Consider the following 26,457-nt stretch of genomic DNA (forward strand, 5'->3'; position numbering starts at 1 on the left):
ACATATACATATTTTGATAATAAATTTGCTTTGACTATGTCTTATAGAGGAAATGGTTGAAGCAGGTACAGTAACAAGTTTTAAAAGACAGGTATATTGCTTAGAATGGTTTGGAAGGGTTGGGCCAAATGCTGGCAAATATACACATGATTAGCAGGAAATGTTGCCTTCCTTTTATGTTCCTGAACTGATCAAAAGAATATCAGCTTTCTTTTCCTTCCCTGTCTGATATCTGTGTCAAATGTTTGATACAGTTTGGGTGTTTAAAAAAAATCATAAGTCTGAATGATATTCCAGGTTGTCAGACCATTTCAATACTTACCACGGGTTTCAATGCCAACTGGTTTTCCCCATCTGGATTCTTGAAGGTAAGCCTACTTCAATGGATTTACATATTCATTTGGGTAAATACACCTGAGTCTATTGTAGCATCCAGCTAACTTCAGAATTCCATGAAATGCATTGTGTAAAAAAAACCTTTCGAACTGTGGTTTCCAAATGCACTAAACATTTCAAAATGTTTAAGTGGAAGTATTCTTTCTGTTGCATTATAACTATGTAGACTTTGATTATTTATGCCTGTATTGTATTCTGAATATTGTAGACCTGTTCATAGTTTATGTTCAGATCATAAATTTAGAGAGTCTTCGCTTTTCTCAAGATAAGTTGAAATATTAAACTTGTGATTACTTTCTCAATTTTAAGAAACTATCACTGCAGCTCCTCTGCTCTGTCAATGCAGGAACAGTTCCTGCTAATATGCCTCCAGATTCTAGGGGCGAGGTGAAAGTAACTGCACTTGACATAAAGTTTGCACTTGACCAAGTATGGCATCAAAAAGCCTTGGCAAAAATGAAGTCAATGGCACCTGAGTAGAAGTGTGAGCTGAATTCAAACTTAATATCCTCTTAAACCAAACTAATGGTCCCATCCTGTCCATGAGCAAAATGTTGGAATAAACTTAGCAGGTCAGGTCATGTCTGTGAAAAGAGAAAAAACTAATCATTCAAGTCTGGGACCCTTTGTTAGAATTGACAGAAAATAGTTATTTGAGATAGCAGAGAAGGTGGGGAGAATGGTGAGTGAAATAAAAGGAATTTATTCGGTATGTGGCTGCTGGGGACAGTTTAGATCAGATTGAACTTCATTAATTAAACTTCAAATTAAGCTTCATTGCTGATGTTGTACAGTCTGAAATGCTGTATAATCTGGGAAATGGGCATGTTCAGCAGGCCAGACCATTCAAAAATAAAAGGGAAAATGGCAAGCAAAAATGGGAATTTCTCATACAAACAGAAAGAGTGAGGCATCTAAAATGGAAAAATTTGATAGGAGTCTTGCATTCTCTAATGTGTCCTGACAGAAAACTAAGCATTGTTCCTTGACTTGTGTTAGGCCTGATTGTAACAGTGCACAGACAAAAAGGTTGGAGTAGAAGTGGGTTGGGGAATTAAAGTGACAGACAAGTGAATGCTCTGGGCCACTACACATGCACGCTGAGCACAGGTACGTTGTAAACAATCACCCAATTCACCATAATTTCTCCAGTGCTTTGAAGATCATTTCTCTCTCTTTCCAACTGAAATTTGAGAGTACCCTTTTCCTGAAAAATGCAAAAGAATAAAACTTAAGTATAAATATATTTCATATTATGACATTGGAGGACATTCAGCCCATTGCATTCATGTGGACTCTCAAAGCACTGGTATCAATCCCACTTCTCCACCTATTTTCCTGTAACCTGTTCTCTTTCAAATATCCAATAACCATCCTTGATTCTTCTGCACCCACCTACACTTGGGTATAACTCATAGCAATGAGTTAACTTTGGGATGTTCGTGAAAACTGGAGTACCTGAAAGAAACCCATTGTCACTGGGAGTATGTGAACGATATCCTTCTCCCTGCCAGCCAAGATCCCAACACTTGAGGTCTGAGTTTGACCTGTCTCCCTCTCTTCTCGCTACTACCATCAGGCAAGAGGTGCAGGAGTCTTGGTTCTAAAGCAGTTGTTGCCCTGCAGCCATCAGGCTCCTGGTTGGGCTTCACTTGCCTCAATGCTGAACTGACTCTGCAGCCTTCAGATTCACTTTCGGGGACTCTGCTGCTCACTTCTATGTATTACTTGTTTGCCTTATTTAAACTACTTGCACGATTTGTCCTTTTTTGCACATTGGATGTTTGTTAGTCTTTGTTGTGCGTGGATTTTTGTGAATTCTGTTGTGTTTCTTTGTTTAGTGGGTGCCTGCACAGAGATGATTCTCAAGGCATACACAGCATGATAATAAATTTTAACATTGAACGTTACACACATACAGCATGTGAAGTCAGGATGGAACTTGGGTTGCTGGAGCAGTGGGGCAAAAGCACCACCTGCTGGGCCGCTATGTCCTACCCAGACCTGTCTGTGTACATACCATTGCTATATATTGTTAAGTAGAGCAGTCATATCTCTATCTGTGAAAGCAGCAAAGCAATCTGTATGGGAACACCATTGAATGCTCATCCCGCCAAATTTGTAAAAGTTTATTTCTCTTTGTAACTAACTTCACAACATATTACAGAGGAATTAATATAATAACATGAGAAGCAGAAGCAGGGAAAGTCTTTCTAACCTCTGAAGCCTATTCTAAAATTCATGGCTAATCCTATGCCTAATCTCTGCTATCCTCAAAGAGCCACTTGCTCTCAGACTCCCCTAACAACAATGAGTCTGTTCACCTCAGCTGTAGATGTATTCAATGTCTGAGAATTCATAGTCCTGGAACTCGACAAACTTTGCTACATTGCCATCCTTAAAAAAACACAGACCTTTATCCAAGAGCACCATTGCACAGGATGGTGAAAACAGCTTCTCACCACTTGCCCTGGTATTCTACTCAAAATCTTGTGAGCCTGAAAGGGAGAGCTCAATGTTCTTCTCAACTCCAGTGAGGATGAAGGAAACTGCTTAAGAAAGACAGGTTGTATCTATGACTCTTGCAATTGTGTCCAGGCCACAGAAAACAATATCAACTCTGCAAAAATAGTTAACTTTATTTAAACAGTCTCTTAATTTCTGAAATCTAAGTATTTAATTAAGGGTGAGTAGCTTTGAAACAAGTGATCTACCTGTAGCAGGACACTGACTGACAGGAATAAATTCCAGTGCCTTGTTGATTGATGGGGGTACTTCTGTCCTCAAGCCCCTGGAGGGGCAGTAGATATGGTGGGAGTCACAGAGCTGAGAAGAGAGGTGGTGGTGAGGCAATAGATGTGGCAAAGGGGGGGGGGGGAGGTGTTATGGAACTGGGAAACCACATAAAAGAATAGCCAGAGAACCTTTGGCAGCAAATTTGGAGAGAGGTGGGCTAAGTAATAAGTAGTGGGTGGGAGTTGGGAGTGGGGAGACAGCTGCCAAGGAGACAGATAGTAGGAGGCTGGGGTGGGAAATTCACACAAGAGTGGGTACAGAGGCTGCAAGAAGGGGGTAGGAGAACATAATGACGATAGTGACTACGAAGAACAAAGGATCCATCTTCTACTCAAGCTTAACCAGAGTACCCTTGGTATTAGATAATATGCTTGCAACACTAAATAGATAGTAATTGTGATCTTCCTGTTGCTGACCTATAGACTTGGTTACTCACATTGAACTAGAGGCAGGAGTAAGCTATTTGGCACCTCATGCCTATTTACCCATTCAACAAGATTATCACTGACTTTATTGTTTTATCGTACTAACTCCATGTCCCTTTCTTTCCTCAATGGATGTCCAAAAATTCACACCCGTCACCGGGTGAACACTCTTCTGTCAACTCTTTTGAGGCTGTGATACCAGGTTCTTAGCATCTAAGCCAGGGGTAAGAAAAACCCGTATACCCTGTCAGAATTTTATAAGCTTCAATGAAATTACTAGCAGCTGGAACCAGGCCACTGTGCAATACACACTTTCAGCCTGCCACCTTAAAAATCAGCTTTGGCAGTCGGGCACCACACAGGATGCTGGATGAAGACAGAGATGAGGAAGGACTTGTGGATAGTCAGAACCTTTTCCCCAGGGAGTACAGCTAGCATGAGAGGGCACAGTTTTAAGGTGCTTGGAGAAGTTTTTTATGCAAAAAGTGGTGAAAGCGTAGAATGGGCTGCCGGAGATGGTGATGGAGGCGGAAACAACAGGATCTTTTAACAGACTCCTGGATAGGTACATGGAGCTTAGAAAAGTAGAGGGCTATGGGTAACCTAACCTTAGGTAAGGACATGTTCGGCACAGCTTTGTGGGCCGAAGGGCCTGTATTGTGTAGGTTTTCTATGACTGCAAATGTTAAAATCTGGAGCAAAAGAAACAGCCCTGTAGGAATTCAATTAGTCAGGCAGCGTCCGTGGAGGGAAATGGACAGTGGATGTTTGGGATTAAGACTCAATCTTGCACTTGCAGTGACTTGTCGCCATTAACAAGAGAGTTTGCAAGGAATTAGAAGTGAAATTGCTAAATGGCCATTTTATTCCATTGCCGTGCTTCAGAATCAGAACAAGCTCGTCCCTGCACAAATCCAGACATTTGTTCCTGGTTAATCTCTAAGGCACCAGCGGGCGGCAGTAAATGAAGCTCGCCCCCTCCAGAGTCACGGAGGGAAGTAGATGGGTGGTGCCCCAAGATGTCAATCAGCCGCAAGTTATTCCGCCTTGTTGGGAGGCGAGTGGTCTCCTAGCAACGGCTTGTTTAACGGCCGGTGCCGAGGCTTCATCTGGTGTGCACCCCATCCCTGCCCGCAATGGAGCCTCTGCCTGCCGCCTTCTATGGCAAGCTGGACCAGAAAAATCCTGTTGTGTTGACGCTGGAGCAGGAGCTGAACGACTTCAAGAACACCATGGGGAAGGCGGTGTCCGCTGACGCTTTCACCAGAGGGTAAGGACGGAATCTCATCTCCTCTCCTCTCCTCCCCTCTCCTGAAAGCGAGTTGGCAGGTTGTGGAATCAGTTTGGAGTTGAGGTGAATGACATTACCTGCACTGGTTCAGGAGCCTGGTGATCCTTGGGTCTCCTTCCTGATGGAAGTAGAGAGAAGACAGCACTCCCTAGATGGTGGGGATCTTTGGCCATGGGTTTCACTTTCTTGTGGAGGCACTCCTTGTTGAGTCAATGTGCTCAATCACAGAGAGCACTTTACATGGGATGGACAGGACTGCATCCACCATTTTCTGTGAAGTGTGACTGCTGGAGCTCCCTTCAGGTGCTCTCCCCTCTCTCCCCTCCCCTTCCCTATCTCCCCTCCCCTCCCTTCCCCTCCCTTCCCCTCCCTTCCCCTCCCTTCCCCTCCCTTCCCCTCCCTTCCCCTCCCTTCCCCTCCCTTCCCCTCCCCTCCCCTCCCCTCCCTCTGCCCCCTCTCCCCCCTCTCCTCTCCCCTCCCCATCTCCCCATTCTCTTTATCTCTCTTTTCCACCCTCAATGTCTTTACCACTTTCTCTCCCCCCCCCAGTCATCTAGGACTGATTTGTTATAGATACTACAAATGCATCCAATCCCTGAACCCATCTGCTTTACACGCTCTTTTAACCCAAGCCTATATGTAACTGTCTAACAGTCAACCTCTCAAGTAATTAAAGATGTGCAATAAATACTGGCAATGTTAACATTAGAGATGGGCAATAAATGCACATATCCTTGAAATGAAGAATTAACAAAAGCCCTGCATGCCCTGCTTTGTTATACTTGTACTTATCTCTAAATTAACAGAAGATGCTTGATCTTGCCTTCCTTGTGCAGAGGGAATCAATAATGTTCTAAATGAGTATTTTCATGAAGTATTTTAATTGCATTGTAAACTCTGTGCATTTATTTTTCTTTAAACTGGGTGTTATCCCTACTCACTGACTGAACTATTGTTCTGCTTTGACTTATTAGAGCCAATGATCTATTTTGCATCTGGAACAAGTATGAGAAAATGTTACCTGTTCACTATTTTGAAGAAAAATTGCTGATGGTTGGAGATTTTCTAGTGCATCTAAAGGTAAATTTGTCTGAATTCCAATGATAAACTAAATATAAAAATAGTATTTTATTATTTGGAATAAAAGGCTAATATGTTAAACAAGCATCTACCCATTTTAAATGTGCGAAATTTTTGGTTAATTGTCCAAATGTAACTATGCTGGAAAGTTTTGAATATATGTCCCGTAATTTTATTGCAGTGGTATACACACTTAGCTGAAACATGAATTGAGGTTTCACTTGTCTAAGTTGATATCTCATAAAATCAAATATACAGCATCGAGCTAGGCCCCTTGGTGCACTTAATCCATGCGGAGCAACTGACACTCTAGATGTGACATCTGTTACGAACCCCGTAACTGGGTCACTTACCAGCAAAGATAGAGAGGCCTGTTGAAGTCTGATGGTACTGTTTTTAAAAGTCTTTATAAAGGGGCACAAAAATAAGATTAATACAGACATTCAGATAAAATACATCAATACTCAATCGAAAAAACGCGGGTATAATAATCATCATCAATTAAGCAATAGCTCTGTCGTTTGTCGAGGGGATATTGTATTGTCCGATGGAAAGATAAAAGTCACTGTCCTTTCAAGCTGCAGCTTTTGGGTTTAAGAGAGAGACGGTTTTAAACTTGCCCGGGACTTTTATGAGGCCAATTTGTTGTGTCGGGGGAGTTGGTTCCCTGTTGTTAGTTCCAAGTTGTTTTCCGTGGTACCAGCCACCAGCCCCAGGCAAGGGAACCGAACGCATGTGGTTTCCTTCAAATGGCTTCCCGCTATTGCGGGATCGCTAGCATTTCTTCTGGTGCGTCTGAGGGACTGTCCCTACAGCCCCCCCCTTTTATCTTAACTCGCCGGGTAGTAGATGTCAATCAGGTTGGGGTGATGCAATCTCTCTCTCTCAACCAGCCCACTTTGCCCAAGGGTTTGCACGTAGCATAGTCCCCAATCCACAAACGTTGTCTCCAGGAGACAATGGCCAGGTCTCTCTCATTTCCTGGGTCCTCTGAACCAACCCAATAATGCTCTTGCGATTCTCACAAATGAGGGGGCTCCCCCGCCCCTTCGGCCCCTCAGAGTTGTGGTGCATTCGTAACACTCCCTTTCTTCAAAGCGTTTTCACCAGCGGTGAAACGAAGTAGTACAGAATCTTACAGGGTTTTAGAATCTAACACAATACAAAAGTTCCCAAGACGAATGAAGAAATCTTAAACCCGGCAGATCGCTTCCAGAGTAAAGCGGGGCCCCCCCACTCTATTGTTATGCCAGGATGGGGTGTGAAGAGGCCAAATTTGAAATGCTACTTGAACGAAGAGTTCGAATTAAAAACCAATAGCCTGAAGGGTCCTGACGAGAGGGCTAGCCACCTGTGTAAAATTAAAGAATTGGGTGGAAATGGTCTAAGTTTGGGACACGGTGTTGATAAAATAACCCCTATGAAAAGGGCGGGTGGGAGTTTACCTCACCAGATTACTCACGTTCCCCGGGTGGGAACTCACCGGAAAAGAGGCGACAGTTAATGGGGATGCCATTTTAAATAGCAAAGCAGGTTGTACGGGATTTCGTCAAAGCCTGTGAATAATAAAGACAACCCCCTTGGAAGTCTGTCCGTTAAATGAAAACGACCAAAACGATTAGTGTTCGCATAAACTTTTGTAAATGCACATAAGCTAAGATCACAACTCCTTAGTTTTGTTGCTGAAAAAAATAGGTGGTTATTAAGTTGAAGTCTGATGCTACAAGACTTTAGTAAGGTACAAGATGTTAAAATATTAAAGGAAATGCCACTGTAATTGTTAACCGTTTGGATGCTGAATTGAATGTATCACTGTATTACTCTGTAGAAAAAAAAACTTCTGTATTGTGTTAGATTCTAAAACCCTGTAAGATTCTGTACTACTTCGTTTCACCGCTGGTGAAAACGTTTTGAAGAAAGGGGGTGTTATGAATGCACCACAGCTCTGAGGGAGGGGAGCTCCCCCTTTGTGAGAATCGCAAGAGCATTATTGGGTTTACTCTAGATGTGACATCGTACAATGTGCCGGGATCTCTGCTGTTTGTGACATATATAAATAACTTAGATTAGTATGTTTGCACTTGGCACAAAGTTTGGTGACATCATAGTTAGTGTAGAATGTTGCCAAAGGATACAGTAGGATATAGATCAGTTGCAAATAAGGATAGAGAAATGGCAGAGTTTAACCTGGGCAAGAGTGATGTGTGGGAGATCAAACATAAACGATCTTGGGGTCCAAGTCCATAGCTCCCTGAAGGTGGTTGCACAAGTTGATAGGGTGGTAGAGAGGTGCATATTATGGTTGTCTTTATTAGTCAAGGCATTGAGTTCAAGAGTCAGGATGTTATGTTGCAGCTTTATAAAATACTGGTGCCAGCACCTGGAATATTGCATTCATTTCTGGTCTCCCTGTTATGGGAAGGATGTGGAGGTTTAGGAAGGGTGCAGAAAGGGTTTACCAGGATGCTGCCTGGAGTAAAGTATGTGCTGCAAGGTGAGGTTGGACAAACTAGGGTAATCTTCTCTGGAGTGGCAGAGACAGAGGGGAGACCTAATAGAAGTTTATAAAATTATAAGAAGTGTAGAGTAGATTACTCTTAATTGGGTTAAATTATTTCATACCAGACTGCAAACATTTAAGATGAGGGGGGGAAAAGTTCAAAGGAAATGTGCTGATCTAGTCACAAACATGAGAAAATCTGTAAATGCTGGAAATCCAAGCAACACACACAAAATGCTGGAGGAACTCAGTAGGCCATCAGCATCTATGGAAACGGGTACAGTCGATGTTTCAGGTTGAGACACTTTGGCAGGACTGGAGAAAAAAAAAAGATAAGTAGGTTCAAAAGGTGGGGGGAGTGGAGAGAGAAAACACATGGTGATAGGTGAAACCAGGAAATGTAATGGGAATGTTTATTTTTTTTAAAAAAAGGAAATGGTGGGTTCCTTAAATGCCCTGCCATGGGTGGTGGTGGAGACAGGTGCAACAGAGGTGTTTGAGAGAATCATAGATAGGAACATGAATATGCAAGATTGGATTATGTAGAGACAGAAGGATTAGGTGTCCTTAATTAGGCTGGAAAACCATTGTGAGCTGAAGGGCTTCTTCCTGTACTGTACTCTTCTATATTCTATAAAATTTGAAATGGAATCAAAGAGCTTTTATTGCTTCCAGGTTATCATCTCTCACTCAACTTCTGCCATCAAGAATATATGTTAGTCAATCGTTTATTCTGTAGCTCTAGCTGGATTTTGCTATGGGGCAAATTAGCTTATGTGCTTTCCTATAAAATACCATTTGTAATGAAGCATGACGTGTCATTCAGAAGATGGGACAATCTATTGCAGAAATTTCCTACAATTTACTGATAGGATCATTATCCTTTATTATTCCTTTCCTTCTCTGGTTCTGTCTCTGTGTGTGTGTTTCTCTCCCTCTCTGTCTATCCCTATCAGTCAATTTCTTTCTTCTTACCTTTTGAATCTCATTTTTTGTTTCCATTTCACGTTTTCTCTATTTCATTTCTTTTCTTTGCCTTTTTCAGATTTGCCCTTTTCCTCTCTTGCATCTTACTCATAAAACAAATATTCAGAGCAGCTTTTATAAAACAAAAATGAACAAAACAGCTGGCATTGAATTAGGATAACAATCCTACAGCTTTTCAAGAACCAAATAAGAGAAGAGTAAATGTGAATGTCTCAAGTTATTCTAAACACTTTCTTCAAAAGTTTTATTCCACATTCTTTTTTTCTACATTCGTTTTTTAATAATCGGGTTTAGTATGCAGGTGACAGAGGAAGCTAGAAGTTTATGTGCATTGATCTCTGAACATCTTGGATCATAGAAACATAGAAATTTAGAAAACCTACAGCATGATACAGGCCCTTCAGCCACAAAGTTGTGCTGAACATGTCCCTACCTTAGAAATTACTAGGCTTACACATTGCCCTCTATTTTACTAAGCTCCATGTACCTATCTAAAAGCCTCTTAAAAGACCCTATCATATCCGCCTCCACCACCATTGCCGGTCGCTCATTCCACGCACTCACCACTCTCTGAGTAAAAAAAAAGTTACCCCTGATATCTCCTCTGTACCTACTCCCCACCACCTTAAACCTGTGTCCTCTTGTGGCAACCATTTCAACCCTGGGAAAAAGCCTCTGACTATCCACACAATCAATGCCTCTCATCATCTTGTACACCTCTATCAGGTCACCTCTCATCCTCCTTTGCTCCAAGGAGAAAAGGCTGAGTTCACTCAACCTATTCTCATAAGGCATGCTCCCAAATCCAGGCAACATCCTTGTAATTGTCCTCTGCACGCTTTCTATGGCTTCCACATGCTTCCTGTAGTGAGGTGACCAGAACTGAGAACAGTACTCCAAGTGGGGTCTGACCAGGGTCCTATATAGCTGCAATGTTACCTCTCAGCTTCTAAATTCAATTCCACGATTGATGAAGGCCAATACACCATACGCCTTCTTAACCACTGAGTCAACCTGCGCTGCTGCTTTGAGTGTCCAATGGACTCGGACCCCAAGATCCCTCTGATCCTCCACACTGCCAAGAGTCTTACCATTAATACTATATCCTGCCATCATATTTGACCTATGAAAATGAACCACTTTGCACTTATCTGGGTTGAACTCCATCTGCGACTTCTTAGCCCAGTTTTGCATTCTATCAATGTCCCGCTGTAACCTCTGACAGCCCTCCACACTATCCACAACACCTTTGTGTCATCAACAAACTTAATAACCCATCCCTCAACTTTCTCATCCAGGTCATTTATAAAAATCACAAAGAGTAAGGGTCCCAGAACAGATCCCTGAGGCACTCCACTGGTGACCGACCTCCATGCAGAACATGACCCCTCTACAACCACTCTTTGCCTTCTGTGGGCAAGCCAGTTCTCGATCCACAAAGCAATGTCCCCTTGGATCCCATGCCTCCTTACTTTCTCAATAAGCCTTGCATGGGGTACCTTATCAAATGCTTTGCTGAAATCCATATACACTACATCTACTGCTCTTCCTTCATCAATGTGTTCAGTTACATCCTCAAAAAATTCAATCAGGCTCATAAGGCACGACCTGCCCTTGACAAAGCCATACTGACTACTCCTAATTATATTATACCTCTCTAAATGTTCATAAATTCTGCCTCTCAGAATCTTCTCCATCAACTTATCAACTTACCACTGAGGTAGGACTCACTGGTCTGTAATTTCCTGGCCTATCTCTACTCCCTTTTTTTCAATAAAGGAACAACATCCACAGTCCTCCAATCCTTGGAAACCTCTCCTGTCCCCATTGATGATGCAAAGATCATTGCCAGAGACTCAGCAATCTCCTTTCTCGCCTCCCACAATAGCCTGGGTTACATTTTGTACGGTCCTGGCGATAATCCAACTTGATGCTTTCCAAAAGCTCCAGCACATCCTCTGTCTTCATATTTACATGTTCAAGCTTTTCAGTCTGCTACAAGTCATCACTGCAACCACTAAGATCCTTTTCCATCGTGAATACTGAAGTAAAGTATTCATTAAGTACCTCTGCTATTTCCTCCGGTTACACACACACTTTCCCACTGCCAGACTTGATAGGTCCTATTCTTTCACGTCTCATCCTCTTGCTCTTCACATACTTGTAGAATGCCTTGGAGTTTTCCTTAATTCTGCCCGCCAAGGCTTTCTCATGGCTCCTTCTGGCTTTCCTAATTTCCTTCTTAAACTCCTTCCTAGTAGCATTATAATCTTCTAGATCTCTAACATCACCTAGCTCTCTGAATCTTTTGCAAGCTTTTCTTTTCTTCTTGACTAGATTTATTGCAGCCTTTGTACACCACGGTTCCTGCACCCTACCATAACTTACCTGTCTCATTGGAACATACCTATACAGAACTCTACACAAATATCCACTGAATATTTGCCACATTTCTTCCATACTTTTCCCTGAGAACATCTGTTTCCAATTTAAGCCTCCAATTTCCTGCCTGATAGCCTCATAATTCCCCTTACTCCAATTAAACGCTTTCATAACTTGTCTGTTCCTATCTCTCTCCAATGCTATTGTAAAGGAGACAGAATTATGATCACGGTCTCCAAAATGCTCTCCCACTGAGAGATCTGACACCCGATCAGGTTCATTTCCCAATACCAAATCAAATACAGCCTGTCCTCTTGTAGGCTTATCTGCATACTGTGACAAGAAACCTTCCTGAACACACCGAACAAACTCCGCCCCAGCTAAACCCCTCATTCTAGGGAGATGCCAATCAATATTTGGGAAATTAAAATCTCCCATCACGACAACTCTGTTATTATTGCACCTTTCCAGGATTTGTTTCCCTATCTGCTCCTTGATATCCCTGTTACTCTTAGGTGGCCTATAAAAAACACCCAGTTAAGTTATTGACCCCTTCCTGTTCCTAACCCACCCACAGAGACTCCGTAGACAATCCCTCCATGGTGTTCACCTTTTCTGCAGCCATGACACTATATCTGATCAACAGTGCCATGCCCCCACCTCTTTTGCCTCCCTCCCTGTCCTTTCTGAAATATCTAAAACCCAACACTTGAAGTAATCAATCCTGTCCCTGAGCCCTCCAAGTCTCTGTAAAGGCTACCACATCATATCTCCAAGTACTGATCCACGCTCTAAGCTCATCGGCTTTGTTCGCAACACTCCTTGCATTAAAATAGACACACCTCAAGCCTTCGGTTTGAGCATGTCTCTTCTCTATCACCTGCCTATCATCCCTCTCGCACTGTCTACAAGCTTTCTCTTTTTGTGAGCTAACCTCCTCTTCCCCAGTCTCATCAGTTTGGTTCCCACCCCCTAACAATTGTAGTTTAAACTCTCCCCAGTGTCCTTAGCAAACCTCCCCGCCAGGATATTGGCGCCCCTGGGATTCGTGCAACCATCCTTTTTGTACAGGTCAATAGACAATAGGTGCAGGAGTAGGCCATTCAGCCCTTCGAGCCAGCACCGCCATTCAATATGATCATGGCTGATCATCCACAATCAGTAACCCGTTCCTGCCTTCTCCCCATACCCCTTGATTCCATTATCTTTAAGAGCTCTATCTAACTCTTTCTTGAAGGTATCCAGAGATTTGGCTTCCACTGCCTTCTGAGGCAGAGCATTCCATAGATCCACAACTCTCTAGGTGAAAAAGTTTTTCCTCAACTCTGTTCTAAATGGCCTACCCCTTATTCTTAAACTGTGGCCTCTGGTTCTGGACTCCCCCAACATCAGGAACATGTTTCCTGCCTCTAGTGTGTCCAATCCCTTAATAATCTTATATGTTTCAATCAGATCCCCTCTCATCCTTCTAAATTCCAGTGTTTACAAGCCCAGTCGCTCCAATCTTTCAACATATGATAGTCTTGCCATCCTGGGAATTTACTTCGTGAACCTACGCTGCACTCCCTCAATAGCAAGAATGTCCTTCCTCAAATTTGGAGACCAAAACTGAACACAATACTCCAGGTGTGGTCTCACCAGGGCTCTGTACAACTGCAGAAAGACCACTTTGCTCCTATATTCAACTCCCCTTGTTATGAAGGCCAACATGCCATTAGCTTTCTTCACTGCCTGCTGTACCTGCATGCTTACTTTCAGTAAGGAACAAGGACACCAAGATCTTGTTGTACTTCCCCTTTTCTTAACTTGACACCAACCAGATAGTAATTTGCCTTCCTGTTCTTGCCACCAAAGTGGATAACCTCATATTTATCCACACTAAACTGCATCTGCCATGCATCTGCCCACTCACCCAACCTGTCCAAATCACCATGTGTTCTCCTAATATCCTCATATTTCACACTGCCACCCAGCTTTGTGTCATCTGCAAATTTGCTAATGTTACTTTTAATCCCTTCATCTAAATCATTAATGTATATTGTAAATAGCTGCGGTCCCAGCACCGAGCCTTGTGGTACCCCACTAGTCACTGCCTGCCATTCTGAAAAGGACCCGTTAATCCCTGCTCTTTGTTTCCTGTCTGCCAACCAATTTTCTATCAATGTTAATACCCTACCCCCAATACCATGTGCTCTAATTTTGTCCACTAATCTCCTATGTGGGACCTATCAAAGGCTTTCTGAAAGTCTAGGTACACTACATTCACCGGCTCTCCCTTGTCCATTTTCATAGTTACATCCTCAAAAAATTCTAGAAGATTAATCATGCATGATTTCCCCTTCGTAAATCCATGCTGACTTGGACCGATCCTGTTACTGCTATCCAAATGTGCTGTCATTTCACCTTTTATAATTGACCCTAGCATCTTCCCCACCACTGATGTCAGGCTAACTGGTCTATAATTCCCCGTTTTCTCTCTCCCTCCTTTCTTAAAAAGTGGGATAACATTAGCTATCTTCCACTCCGCAGGAACTGATCCTGAATCTATAGAACATTGGAAAGTGATTACCAATGTGTCCACGATTTCTAGAGCCACCTCCTTAAGTACCCTGGGATGCAGACCGTCAGGGCCTGGGGATTTATCAGCCTTCAGTCCCATCAGTCTACCCAACACCATTTTCTGCCTAATGTGAATATCCTTCAGTTCCTCCGTTACCATAGGTCCTTTGGCCACTATTACATCTGGGAGATTTTCTGTGTCTTCCCTAGTGAAGACAGATCCAAAATATCCGTTCAACTCGTCTGCCATTTGCTTGTTCCCCATAATAAATTTACCAGTTTCTGCCTTAAAGGACCCAACTTAGGTCTTAACTAATTTTTTCCTCTTCACATACCTAAAGAAGCTTTTACTGTCCTCCTTTATATTCTTGGCTAGCTTACCTTTGTACCTCATCTTTTCTCCCCTTATTTCCTGTTTAGTTATCTTCTGTCGCTCTTTAACAGTTTCCCAATCCTCTGGCTTCCCACTCATCTTTGTTATGTTATACTTTTCTTTTATTTTTATACTCTCTTTGACTTCCCTTGTCAGCCATGGTCATCCCCTACTCCCCTTAGAATCTTTCTTTCTCTTTGGAATGATCTGATCCTGCACCTTCTGTATTATTCCCAGAAATACCTGCCATTGTTGTTCCACTGTCATCCCTGCTAGGGTATCCTTCCAGTCAACTTTGGCTAGTTCCGCCCTCATGGCTCCATAGTCCCCTTTGTTCAACTGTAATACTGACACTTCCAATTTTCCTTTCTCCCTCTCAAATTGTAGATTAAAACTTACCATATTATGGTCAGTACTTCCTAATGGCTCCTTTATCTTGAGTTCCCTTATCAAATTTGGTTCATTACACAACACTAGATCCAGAATTGTCTTCTCCCTGGTAGGCCCCAGTACAAGCTACTCTAAGAATCCATCTCGGAGGCACTCCACAAACTCCCTTTCTTGGGGTCCAGTACCAACCTGATTTTCCCAGTCTGCCTGCATGTTGAAATCCCCCATTACAACCATAGCATTATCTTTGCGACATGCTAATTTTAGCTCTTGATTCAATTTGCACCCTATATCCAGGCTATTATTTGGGGGCCTGCAGATAACTCCCATTAGGGTCTTTTTGCCCTTACAATTTCTTCCACAAACACCATCAGCACAGCTGCACTAAAAGTTGGTGTGCTTAGCCTTCTGCTGTATGCATTTTATACTTGTGAATGTGTGGCAAAATACAGTTCCAATGCCATATTTAAGTTTGCTGACAACATCAGTGTTGTGGCTGAATCAAAAGTGATGAATTTGCATACATTTGTGGGGGGAGATTGAAAATCTGGGTGAATGGTGCTCTGACAACAACCTCTCACTGAAAGTCAGCAAGACCAAAGAGTTGATTATTGATTACCAGCAGAAAAAAATGGAGATCCATGAGCCAATCCTCATTAGGGGATCAGAGATGGAGAGAGTCAGCAACTTTAAAACTCCTTGGCGGTATCATATCTGAGGATCTATTCTGGGACTAGCATATAAGTGCCATCACAAAGAATGTTTCTATCATTTTAGAACTTTGCACAGGTTTGGCATATTGTCTGACAAACTTCAACAGTGGTGCTAGAAAGTTCGTGAACCCTGTAGAATTTTCCCTATTCATGCATAAATGTGATCTAAAATGTGATCAGATCTTCACGTAAGTCCTAAATTAGTAAAGAGAACCCAATTAAATAAGTAAGACAAAAACATTACACTTACTCATTTATTTGTTGAAAAAGATGTGAACCTTTGCTTTAAGTAACTGGTGTGACCACCACCCCCCCCCCCCACCACCCCCAGTATACCAATAACTTCAACCAGAGATTTCCGGTAACTGTAAATCAGTCTTGCACATCAGCTTGGAGGAAGTTTAGGCTATTCCTCCTTACAAAACTGCTTCAACTCTGGGACATTGGTGGACTTCCTTGTATGAAGTGCCTGCTTCAGGTCTTTCCACAACATTTCTGTAGGATTAAGGTCAGAACTTTGACTTGGCCATTCCAAACTTTCTTCTTTTTAAACCATTCTGTTGATTTACTCTTGTCTTTCAGTTCATTGTCTTGTTGCATTATTCACCTTCTATTAAGCTTCAGGTGATGGACTGCTACCCTGATGTTCTCCTGTAAAATGTTTTGATACAGTTCATTGTTTCCTCAATGATTGCAAGCTGTCTATGCCTTGAAGCAGCAAAGCAGCCCCAAACCATGATGCTCCTCCCATCATGCTTCACAATTGGGATGAGGTTTTGGTGTTGGTGTTAAGTGCCCCTTTTCCTCCAAAAATAGCAATGTTCATTTCTGCCAAAAAGTTCAACTTTTGTGTCATCTGTCTGCAGAACATTGTCCCAGAAACAATGTGGAACTTCTAGGTTCCTCTTGTCACCTACTATCCCACCAGCCTCCACATCCAGCACATAGTTGTCTGAAACTTCCGCTACCTCCAACTGGATCCCACCACCACCACTTGCTGCTTTCTGCAGTGATTGTTTCCTTTGTGATTTCCTTGTTCATTTGGCTTTCCCCACCTATCTCCCTCCTGCCCTCCTGCTACACCTGCCCCTACACATCCTCCCTCACTACCATTCAGAATCCAAGTGAGGCAATACTTCACAGGGTCATATACTGTGTTTGGTTCACCTGGTGTGGCCTCCCGTATATCGGTGAGACCCAACGCAGATTGAGAGTCTGCTTCACCAAGCATCTATGCTCCGTCGTCCAGAACAAGCAAGACCTCCCAGTGGCCACCCATTTTAGTTTCACTTCCAATTCCCATTCTGACATGTCCACCCATGGCCTCCTCTACTGTCGTGATAAGGCCACACTTAGATTGGAGGAACATCACCTTATATTTCGTTTGGGTAGCCTATAACCTGATGGCATGAACAACAATTTCTCAAACTTCCAATAATGCTTCCCCCCACTTCACCATTTCTCATCCCCTTTTCCCTCTCTCATGTTATCTCCTTGCCCACCCATCGCCTCCCTCTGGTTCTCCTCTCCCCACCTTTTATTGTTTCTTCCATGGTTTTCCGTCTCTTTCCCCAATCAGCTTCCTAGCTCTTTGCTTCATCCCTCCTTCTCCAAGTTTCACCTGTCACTTGGTGTTTCTCTCTTGTTATGTACCCCATAACTGGGTCACTTACCAGCAAAGATAGAGAGGTCCGTTGAAGTCTGATGATACGATTTTAACAGTATTTATTGGTAAAAATACACAAAAATAATATCAATGCAAACATACAGATACTATACATCATCAATAATAGATCAGAAGGTGCGGGTATAATAATAATCAACAAGAAATAGCTCTATCATTGTCTAGGGGATAACGTATTGTCCAATGGAAATATAAAAGTCACTTTAGTTCATTCAGGCTGCAGCCTTTGGTTGGAGTCAAGAGAGAGAGATTTTGGAACTTGTCAGAGTTTCCTTTTTTATGATGTTGATTCTTCGAAATGTCGTTGGTGTCCTTTCCCTTTTAGCTAAGCCGTTCTTCTGTGGTCAGTCCCACCAATCCCAGGCAACGGGAAAGGACGTACGCGGGCCCCACCGGCTGTCGCTATTAAATGCTGTCACGGGATTTCTAGCGTTTCTCCTGGTGCATCTAAAGGGGTTGTTCCCCAGACCCTCTTTTATCCTTACTCACGGGGTCTCAGATGTCAATCAGATTGGAATTGTGCCATCCCTCAACCAGCCCACTTTGGTCATTCCCTGAGGGCTTCAATGTATAGTACAGTACTCAATACACAATTCCGTCTCCCAGAGCCAATGGCCGTTATCCATGGCTTTGACTTTTGGAGGCCCAGGACACATTCCAAATCTTGAGGATCCTGCGTGTCTCTCTCTCATTTCCTGGGTCCCAGACCCAAATTAATAGCAATCTTGTGATTCTCAAAAAGGAGGGGGCTATTTTGTACCCTTAGGCCCCTCAGAGTTGTGGCACATTCGTAACACTCTCCCCTCCCCCACCTTTCAAATCTACTCCTCAGCTTTTTTTTTCTCCAGTCCTGCCAAAACGTTTTGGCCCAAAATGTAGACTGTGCTTTTTTTCCACAGATGCTGCCTGGTCTGCTGAGGTCTTCCAGCATTTTGTGTGTGTTGATCAGATTTCCAGCAGCAGCAGATTTTCTCTTGTTTGTTGAACATCCAGGTGGTCTTTTGCAAACTTGAGATATACAGCAGTGTTTTTTTTTGGAGAGCAGTGGTTTTCTCTGCAGTGTCCTTCCATGAACAAAATCCTTGTTCAGTGTTTTCCTTATAGTGGACACATGAATAGAGACTTCGGCAAATTCTAGAGATTTCTTCAAGTCTTTTGCTGTTATGCTTGGGTTCTTTTTCACCTCCTTCAGCATTGCACATTGTGCTGTTGGTGTGATCTTTGTAGGATATCCATTCCTAGGGAGAGTAGCAACAGTATTGAATTTCCTCCATTTGTAGACAATTTCTCTTATTCTGGACTGATGAGCACTTGGGTCTTTAGAAATACCTCAGTAGCCTTTTTGAGCTTCATGCATCTTTTAAGGCCCTCTGAAAGTTGTTTTGATTGAGGCAATATGCACATAAACATATTTCTTGAGTAGGGCAGGTTATTAACCTGATTTTGTGTGTGTGTTTTTTATATAGGGCAGGGCACCTCTACACCCTCACCTCCACACCCTCACCTCCAATCTCATCACATTGGAGTTCCTGACTCCAAATAGCTTTTGTAAAAGGCATTACTCTAGAGATTCACTTAACTTTTTCCAACAAATATATGTAATATTGGATAATTTTTCTCAATAAATAAATGATCAAGCATAATGGTTTTTATGTTATTTATTTAATTAATTGGGATTTCTTTATCAGTTTTAGAACTTGTGTGAAGATCGGATCACAATTTAGGTCATACATATGCAGAAACATAGAAAATTTTACAAGGTTCACAAACTTTCTAGCACCACTGACTATATAGGTGCATGGTTGAGAGTATTCTGACTGGGTTGCATCACCTCCTGGTATGGAAACACCAATGCCCATGAATGGAAGAGCTTTAAAAAAAATGGTGCACACAGCCCAGTCCATCATAGGCAAAGCCCTCCACATCATTGAGCATATCTGCAAGGAGTGCTGCTGCAAAACAGCATCCATGTACAAGGATCCCTACCATCCAGGACATGCTTTCTTCTTGCTGCTGCCATCATTAAGGAGGTACCTTAGGTCCCACACCTCCAGATTCAAGAATAGTTATTATCCTTCAACCCTGAACCAGTGTGGATAACTTCACTCACCTCAACTCAGAACCGATTGCACAACCTATGGTTTCACTTTCACTCTACAACGTGTGTTCTCATTATTTATGTATTTTTATTTGCATAGACAATAGACAATAGGTGCAGAAGTAGACCATTCGGCCCCTTGAGTCTGCACCGCCATTCTGAGATCATGGCTGATCATTCACTATCAATACCCAGTCCCTGCCTTGTCCCCATATCCCTTGATTCCCCTATCCATCAGATATCTATCTAGCTCCTTCTTGAAAGCATCCAGAGAATTGGCCTCCACCGTCTTCCGAGGCCGTGCATTCCATACCTCCACAACTCTCTGGGAGAAGAAGCTCTTCCTCAACTCTGTTTTAAATAACTGACCTCTTATTCTCAATCCATGCCCTCTGATACTGGACTCTCCCAACATCTGGAACATATTTCCTGCCTCAATCCTATCAAATCCTTTAATTATCTTAAACGTTTCAATCAGATCCCCTCTCAATCTCCTCAATTCCAGTGTGTACAAGCCCAATCTCTCCAATCTCTCTGCGTAAGACAGCCCTGCCATCCCAGGAATCATCCTAGTGAATCTACGCTGCACTTCCTCAATTGCCAGAATGTCCTTCCTCAAACCTGGAGACCAAAACTGTACACAATATTCCAGGTGTGGTCGCACCAGGGCCCTGTACAAATGCAAAAGGACATCCCTGCTCTTGTACTCTATTCCCCTTGTAATAAAGGCCAACATTCCATTTGCCCTCTTCACTGCCTGTTGCACTTGCTCATTCACCTTCATTGACTGATGAACTAGGACTCCTAGGTCTCTTTGCATTTCTCCCTTACCTAACTCTACACCGTTCAGACAATACTCTGCCCTCTTGTTCCAGCTTCCAAAGTGGATAACTTCACATTTATTCACATTGAATGACATCTGCCAAGTATCTGCCCACTCACCCAGCCTATCCAAGTCTCCCTGTATTCTCCTAACGTCCTCTTCGCATGTCACACTGCCACCCAGTTTAGTATCGTCAGCAAACTTGCTGATATAGTTTTCAATGCCCTCATCTAAATCGTTGACATAAATCGTAAAGAGCTGTGGTCCCAATACAGAGCCCTGTGGTACCCCACTAGCCACCTCCAGCCAGTCCGAGAAACACCCATTCACTGCTACCCTTTGCTTTCTATCTGCCAACCAGTTTTCTATCCATGTTGAAACCCTGCCCCCAATGCCATGAGCTCTGATTTTACTCACCAATCTCCTATGTGGCACCTTATCGAATGCCTTCTGAAAATTTAGGTACACAACATCCACTGGCTTACCCTCGTCTAACATCCCTGTTACACCCTCAAAAAAACTCCAACAGATTAGTCAAGCATAGTTTGTCTTTTGCATATTGCTTTTTTTTTTGCCAGGTTTTGAATTGTTATTTTCATTGATCCCATTGCATTTCTCATTATATGAATGTCTGCAAGAAAATGAATTGGGGTAGTATATGTACTTTGATAATAAATTTACTTTGAACTTTGAAACAGGAGCAGAAGTAAGCCAGTTAGTCCATTGAACTTGCTGAACCATTTAATGAAATTATGGTTGCTGCAATTTTGACATCAACACCACCCTTCTGTCTGTCCCCACATGCCCTAACCCTTGCAGCTAAAATGTCTGTCAATCTCTATTGTGAATGTATCCACAGCTCTCTGGGGTCAAGAGTTCCAAAGATTCACCACCAACTGAGAGAAGAAATTCCTCCTTCACAGTCTTAAATGTTATTCTAAATCAATACCAGCTTTTAACTAGCAGGTTTATATTGTTTTGCTAATTTTTGCTTTTCCTAGTTATAGATAGATAATCCCACCAGGAAAAACACCCTCTTGGTATGTACAACACACCCAAAATGCTGGTGGAACGCAGCAAGCCAGGCAACATCTATAGGAAGAAGTACAGTTGACGATTCGGGCCGAGACCATTCGTCAGTCCTGACAAAGGATCTCAGCCCGAAACGTCGACTGTACTTCTTCCTATAGATGCTTCCTGGCCTGCTGCGTTCCACCAGCATTTTGTGTGTGTTGTTTGAATTTCCAGCATCTACAGATTTCCTCGTGTTTGCGCTCTTGGTATATACCCTGTTAACCCTCTCTGAATCTCCATTTCAAAAACATCACCTTTCATTCTTCTCTTCCTGACCTGCACTTCATCTGGTAAATCAACCTAGTGAAACCTGGGACCAAAACTGTATATATCCTCCTTGTGTGGTCTCATCAATACCACATAAATTTGTAGCAAATGTTCTTGACTTTTATACTGCATACCCTTGCAATAATGGCCAATAATCAATTAGCTAACCTTGTTATTTGTTTGTATCCGAATGCTATCACACATGTACTCAGATACTCAGATTCATCTGTACTGCAAAATGTTGCAGTGTTGTTCTATTTAAATAATAAGTTGTTTTTCCACTCTTTTGTTGTATTCTAATGTTGGCATTAACTCCTAGCTATACAAGTTGGCTGCATGCCAATGTTATGGACGATACCTGCAGAAATTTGGTTCTTTCAGGATGGATGATATCACAGATATAGAGAAGTTTAAAGCCACGTTCTTTGTAAATGGACTTGAAGTGGATAATTCCAGCTTTATGGTATGTTCATAAATGTCTTTTTATGACAAGAAATGCGAAATACATGTATATATTTGTAATCAGTGAATGCCTGAACCATGTCTTTGTGACTTTATTATCCTGGTCTATCCACTGATTTTTTTCCTCTGTCTCTATTTACAATAGATCCATTATTCTGTGCTGATAAAGTATTTTAAATCCAAAAACTATAAAAGCGGCAGATGATAAAAATCTGAAATAAAACCACAAAATATTGGGCTGAGCAAGACAGGAAGCATTTTTGGAAGGAGAAGCAGGGCAGATTAGATGATGTTGGATAGTGTAGTGTACTTGGATAAGTCTGCAGGAGTGACCCTGAGTTTCTAATTGTTTGCCACTTGAGTTCTCTATCCCACTTAACTCTTACCTATTTGTTAGTGTCTTCCTCCCCTGTTACAGCAAGACTCAATGCAAGCTTGAGAAATAAGTTGATCTACTATCTGGTCATGTTGTAGCCTTCAGGACTTAGTGCTGAATTCCTTGACTTTTGGTAACTTGCTCTTTATTTCTGTTCGTATCAGATCTAGCCATTTCTGCTAGTGACAGTCTATGATTTTTGGGAGTGAAAGTGCAGCCTGTTGTGTACATTCTATAGATCTACAGTAGAATATTCCAACTTCTGAGCTGAGGTGGTGTCAAATTAACTTCATGGTCCTTGATTTTGTACAAAACCTACTAGAAGACTTGTCTGTGCACCAAGCATTTCATTCTACATAACTCTGCATAATCTTGCTTCAATCTGATGCAAAATAAATAATAGGTAACCCTGCCCTCTGACAAGCTGGCACTTGTGCCCAAGGAATTGTATTATCATCATCATCGTTATGGGCGGCACGGTTAGCATGATGGTTTAGAGTGCCAGTGACCTGGGTTCAATTCCCACCAGTGACTGTAAGGAGCTTGTATGTTCTTCTTGTGACCATGAGATTTTCCTCCAGATGCTCTGGTTTCTTACCATATTCCAGAAATGTACGTTTTAGTATGTTAACTGGTTACCTGGGTGTAATTGGATGGCATGGGCTCATTGGGTTGTAAGGGCCTGTTAATATGCTGTATCTCTAAATAAAAAATCATCACTTAGGCTTAGACAATCTGCAAGAATACAAGTTGTCCACTGATAATTGGTAGTACTCGTTCATTGGAGTAAGGTGGTGTTTAGCTACTGACCCCAATGGATAACTCTTACTGCGACTGGATATGCATTCTTGTTCTGAAACAGAGAAAGAAACGTGTTAAAGGATGAAATTTGTATTTAGTCGATTGAAAAGCTGGCAGCATATGCAAAGTGTGAAATATAACTGTGATGTTGGTAGCACGATAAAATGTGCAACGTTGTGATGGAACATATTATTTTTCTGGTTGTTCTAACAGAGATTGCTGAGAGGTGAATTGTAGGCTATGACTGCACGATGTCTGAGGCTAATAGATTGCTACAACATGACCAGACAGTAGATGAACTTATTTGTCAAGCTTGCATTGGGTCTTGCTGTAACAGGGGAGGAAGACACTATCAAATAGGTAAGAGTTAAGTGGGATAGAGAACTCAAGTGGCAATCTAATAGCAATTAATAGGCTAATAGGTTGCTGGAAAATTGAATTTGAAAATACATTTACTAATTTTTGACCACTAGTTCTTGGATCCCTGACAGAACTTGACTCCTGATATTAATCTCCAGGGCCCCAGATTTCCACAGCTTTCTGAGTATACATGTTTGGGGCTGACAGTAGTCATAAAGTATATGCTGGCCATTTCATCCTTTTATACAGAGGTCTGGTATCAGGGAGCCATTCTTTTCCTGGCTTGTGCTATATCTGGAATGGTACCAAGGATGAAGGATCAACTTCATTTCCCATATATATTTACGTGTATTCAGAATTTGCTATGGCGTGTTGCATAACATGCAATAAAAACAACAGTTATAAAGAATTATATAATAAATTAAGTTGAAGAATAAGTATGTAATAAACTGTGCATAAACAGTGATATAAAAAGTGGTTTAAAGTGTTGATAGTGCAGTGCAGAGCTGGACTAACTGGAATGGTTGATTAAGTTAACTGTTTGGGGAAGAAACTTTTAAGGTAGCATAAAGTTTTTGTTTTATAGCCTAATAGCACTTTCCTGAAGGGAGCTTTTTAAAAAAAAATCCATTTCCCATCCTTTTGAAACTAGAGTGCACATCTTTTTATATGTATAGGCTTGCTCCAAGTAAGGTCTTGTAATAGCCATTACCAATATAAGCTTCTCACTCCCTCCCTCTTGAGGTATGCAGCACTTAGTAACTTGACATTGCTTACTGAATGCAATGATAACTTAAATTAGCAGATAGTAACAAGGGTTTATGCTTTCTGGATTACAAATAAAAGGTTCAGGCAATTAATTGATAACAAGTCCTCACCCTTTTTTGCAATCTAACTTCTGATTTTGTTTTCTTTTGTGTAATAATATTACATGTAAGTGCAGGTCACGTCAATAGAGGCAACTGCTTTAATTAATACATGTTTGGTACTGTCTTTACATAACATAAGTGAAATGAATCATTTTATTGCCATGTGAGAGATTGCAGCAAATACATTTGATAATTCAGGAATATGTAAGTACTTATATTTCAAAACTGATAGGATGAAGGCTGAATCCATAGTCATTGAAATAACTTTAGTTATGCAAGTTGTTTATAACATTATTCTGTTGTTTTGTAGTTTCATGCGCTGCAAATGTACAGTGTTTGCTGTTACCAAATGGTGAAAAAAGTTGATCCCAAGCTGTTGAATCTGGAGTCAAGAAAGAAGTGCAGGAGTATTCTTAATTTCCTTCGACTTATTATGCAAGTTGCCTTGCCTAAAGAACATCTTTTCTGGATCATTTTCAATGGTATTTTAGTTTATTCTTGCTTTTCAAAAACAATAATAAATTTACATTATTAAAAGAGATTATTGCCTCTCCACTCCTATTTATTGAGAAACCAAAAATTATTTTACTTTGTTAGAGTATCTAAATATTACCATTACTAGTTTAGTACAACTTTTCCTTTTATCTGTTTTTATTTTTCTAAATTGCCTATAAGCATGGTTTTTGGGTTTGTAAGACTGGAGTGGAATCTCATTTGCTACCTGATCATAATAGAAAGCTGCTGGCATGGTGCAGAAATTTCCATAGTGCATAAAGACTTTCTTTTCAAAGAATATCCCAATTAATGTTTTTAAGTGGACAAAAGAAACGATCATGGTGGATAACTGTCTGCAGAACTCTCTATATTGGAGGTTGAGAAGTTTTTCAACATTAATGCATTATTTTGGGAAAAATACTATTACTTGTTTATAAATAACAATATAGACTTGTTAAGGACATTTCTTTGATTATTCAGATGGGATGCACAGTCTGAGAGTTGTGTAAGCAGATTCTTTCAATGGTTTTCAAAAGCACATTAGAAAAAACAAGTTAGAGCCATAGAGCAATACAACATGGATACAGAACCTTCAGCTGAACAAGTCCATGCCAGCCATGGTGCCCAACCAGCAAGTTCCAATTTCTTGCATACAGCCCATAATCCTGCTCCTTCATATACCTCTCTTAGTGTTCTTTAAATGTACTATTGTACCTGTTTCAACCACTTTCTCTGGCAGATTGTTCCATATACTTATTACCCTCTGTATGAAAGCATTTTCACCCCAGGTGCTTTCTAAATCTTTCCCCTCTCACCCTAAATCTATGCTTTCTACTTTTGTTCTCCCCTACCCTGGGGTAGAGACTGTTACCGTCCACCTTTTCCATAACTCTCATCATTTTAAACATTTTAGTAATGTTGCCCCTCATACTGTTCCACTTCCAAGGAATAAAGACCTAGCATAGCCAGCAATTCCCTGTAATACAAGACCCTGAGCCCTGGCAACATTTTTGTAATAAAGTTTGTATATTTTTCCTCTGTGCACATGGGTTTCCTTTGGCAGCCTGTTGGGCCAAAAAAGCCTGTTCCGCATTGTATCTCTAAATAAAATAAAGTAAAAATAAATCTTTTCTGCACTTTTTCCAGTTTAACCTATAACAGGGTGATCAAAACTCTACACAGTACTCCAATTGTGGCCTCACCAATGACTTACACCTATGCAACATCATGTCCCAGTCCAATATGGAGTACTCTGA

At 41.6% G+C, this 26,457-nt stretch overlaps 1 protein-coding gene across 1 annotated transcript in view; it reads left to right on the forward strand.

Annotated features, from left to right (window-relative positions):
• Nucleotides 1–4,714: 4,714 nt before the first annotated feature.
• Nucleotides 4,715–26,457, forward strand: part of LOC132403954 (cilia- and flagella-associated protein 54-like) — a 460,583-nt gene continuing 438,840 nt past the window's right edge. The window contains exons 1-4 of the mRNA XM_059987831.1: nt 4,715–4,887; nt 5,883–5,988; nt 22,158–22,301; nt 25,017–25,188. Coding sequence (XP_059843814.1) covers nt 4,754–4,887; nt 5,883–5,988; nt 22,158–22,301; nt 25,017–25,188 — 556 coding nt within the window. The 5' untranslated portion in view covers nt 4,715–4,753. The remainder of the gene's footprint in view (nt 4,888–5,882; nt 5,989–22,157; nt 22,302–25,016; nt 25,189–26,457) is intronic.

This window comes from Hypanus sabinus, chromosome 13 (assembly GCF_030144855.1).
Source record: "Hypanus sabinus isolate sHypSab1 chromosome 13, sHypSab1.hap1, whole genome shotgun sequence".
Taxonomy (NCBI): Eukaryota; Metazoa; Chordata; class Chondrichthyes; order Myliobatiformes; family Dasyatidae; genus Hypanus; species Hypanus sabinus.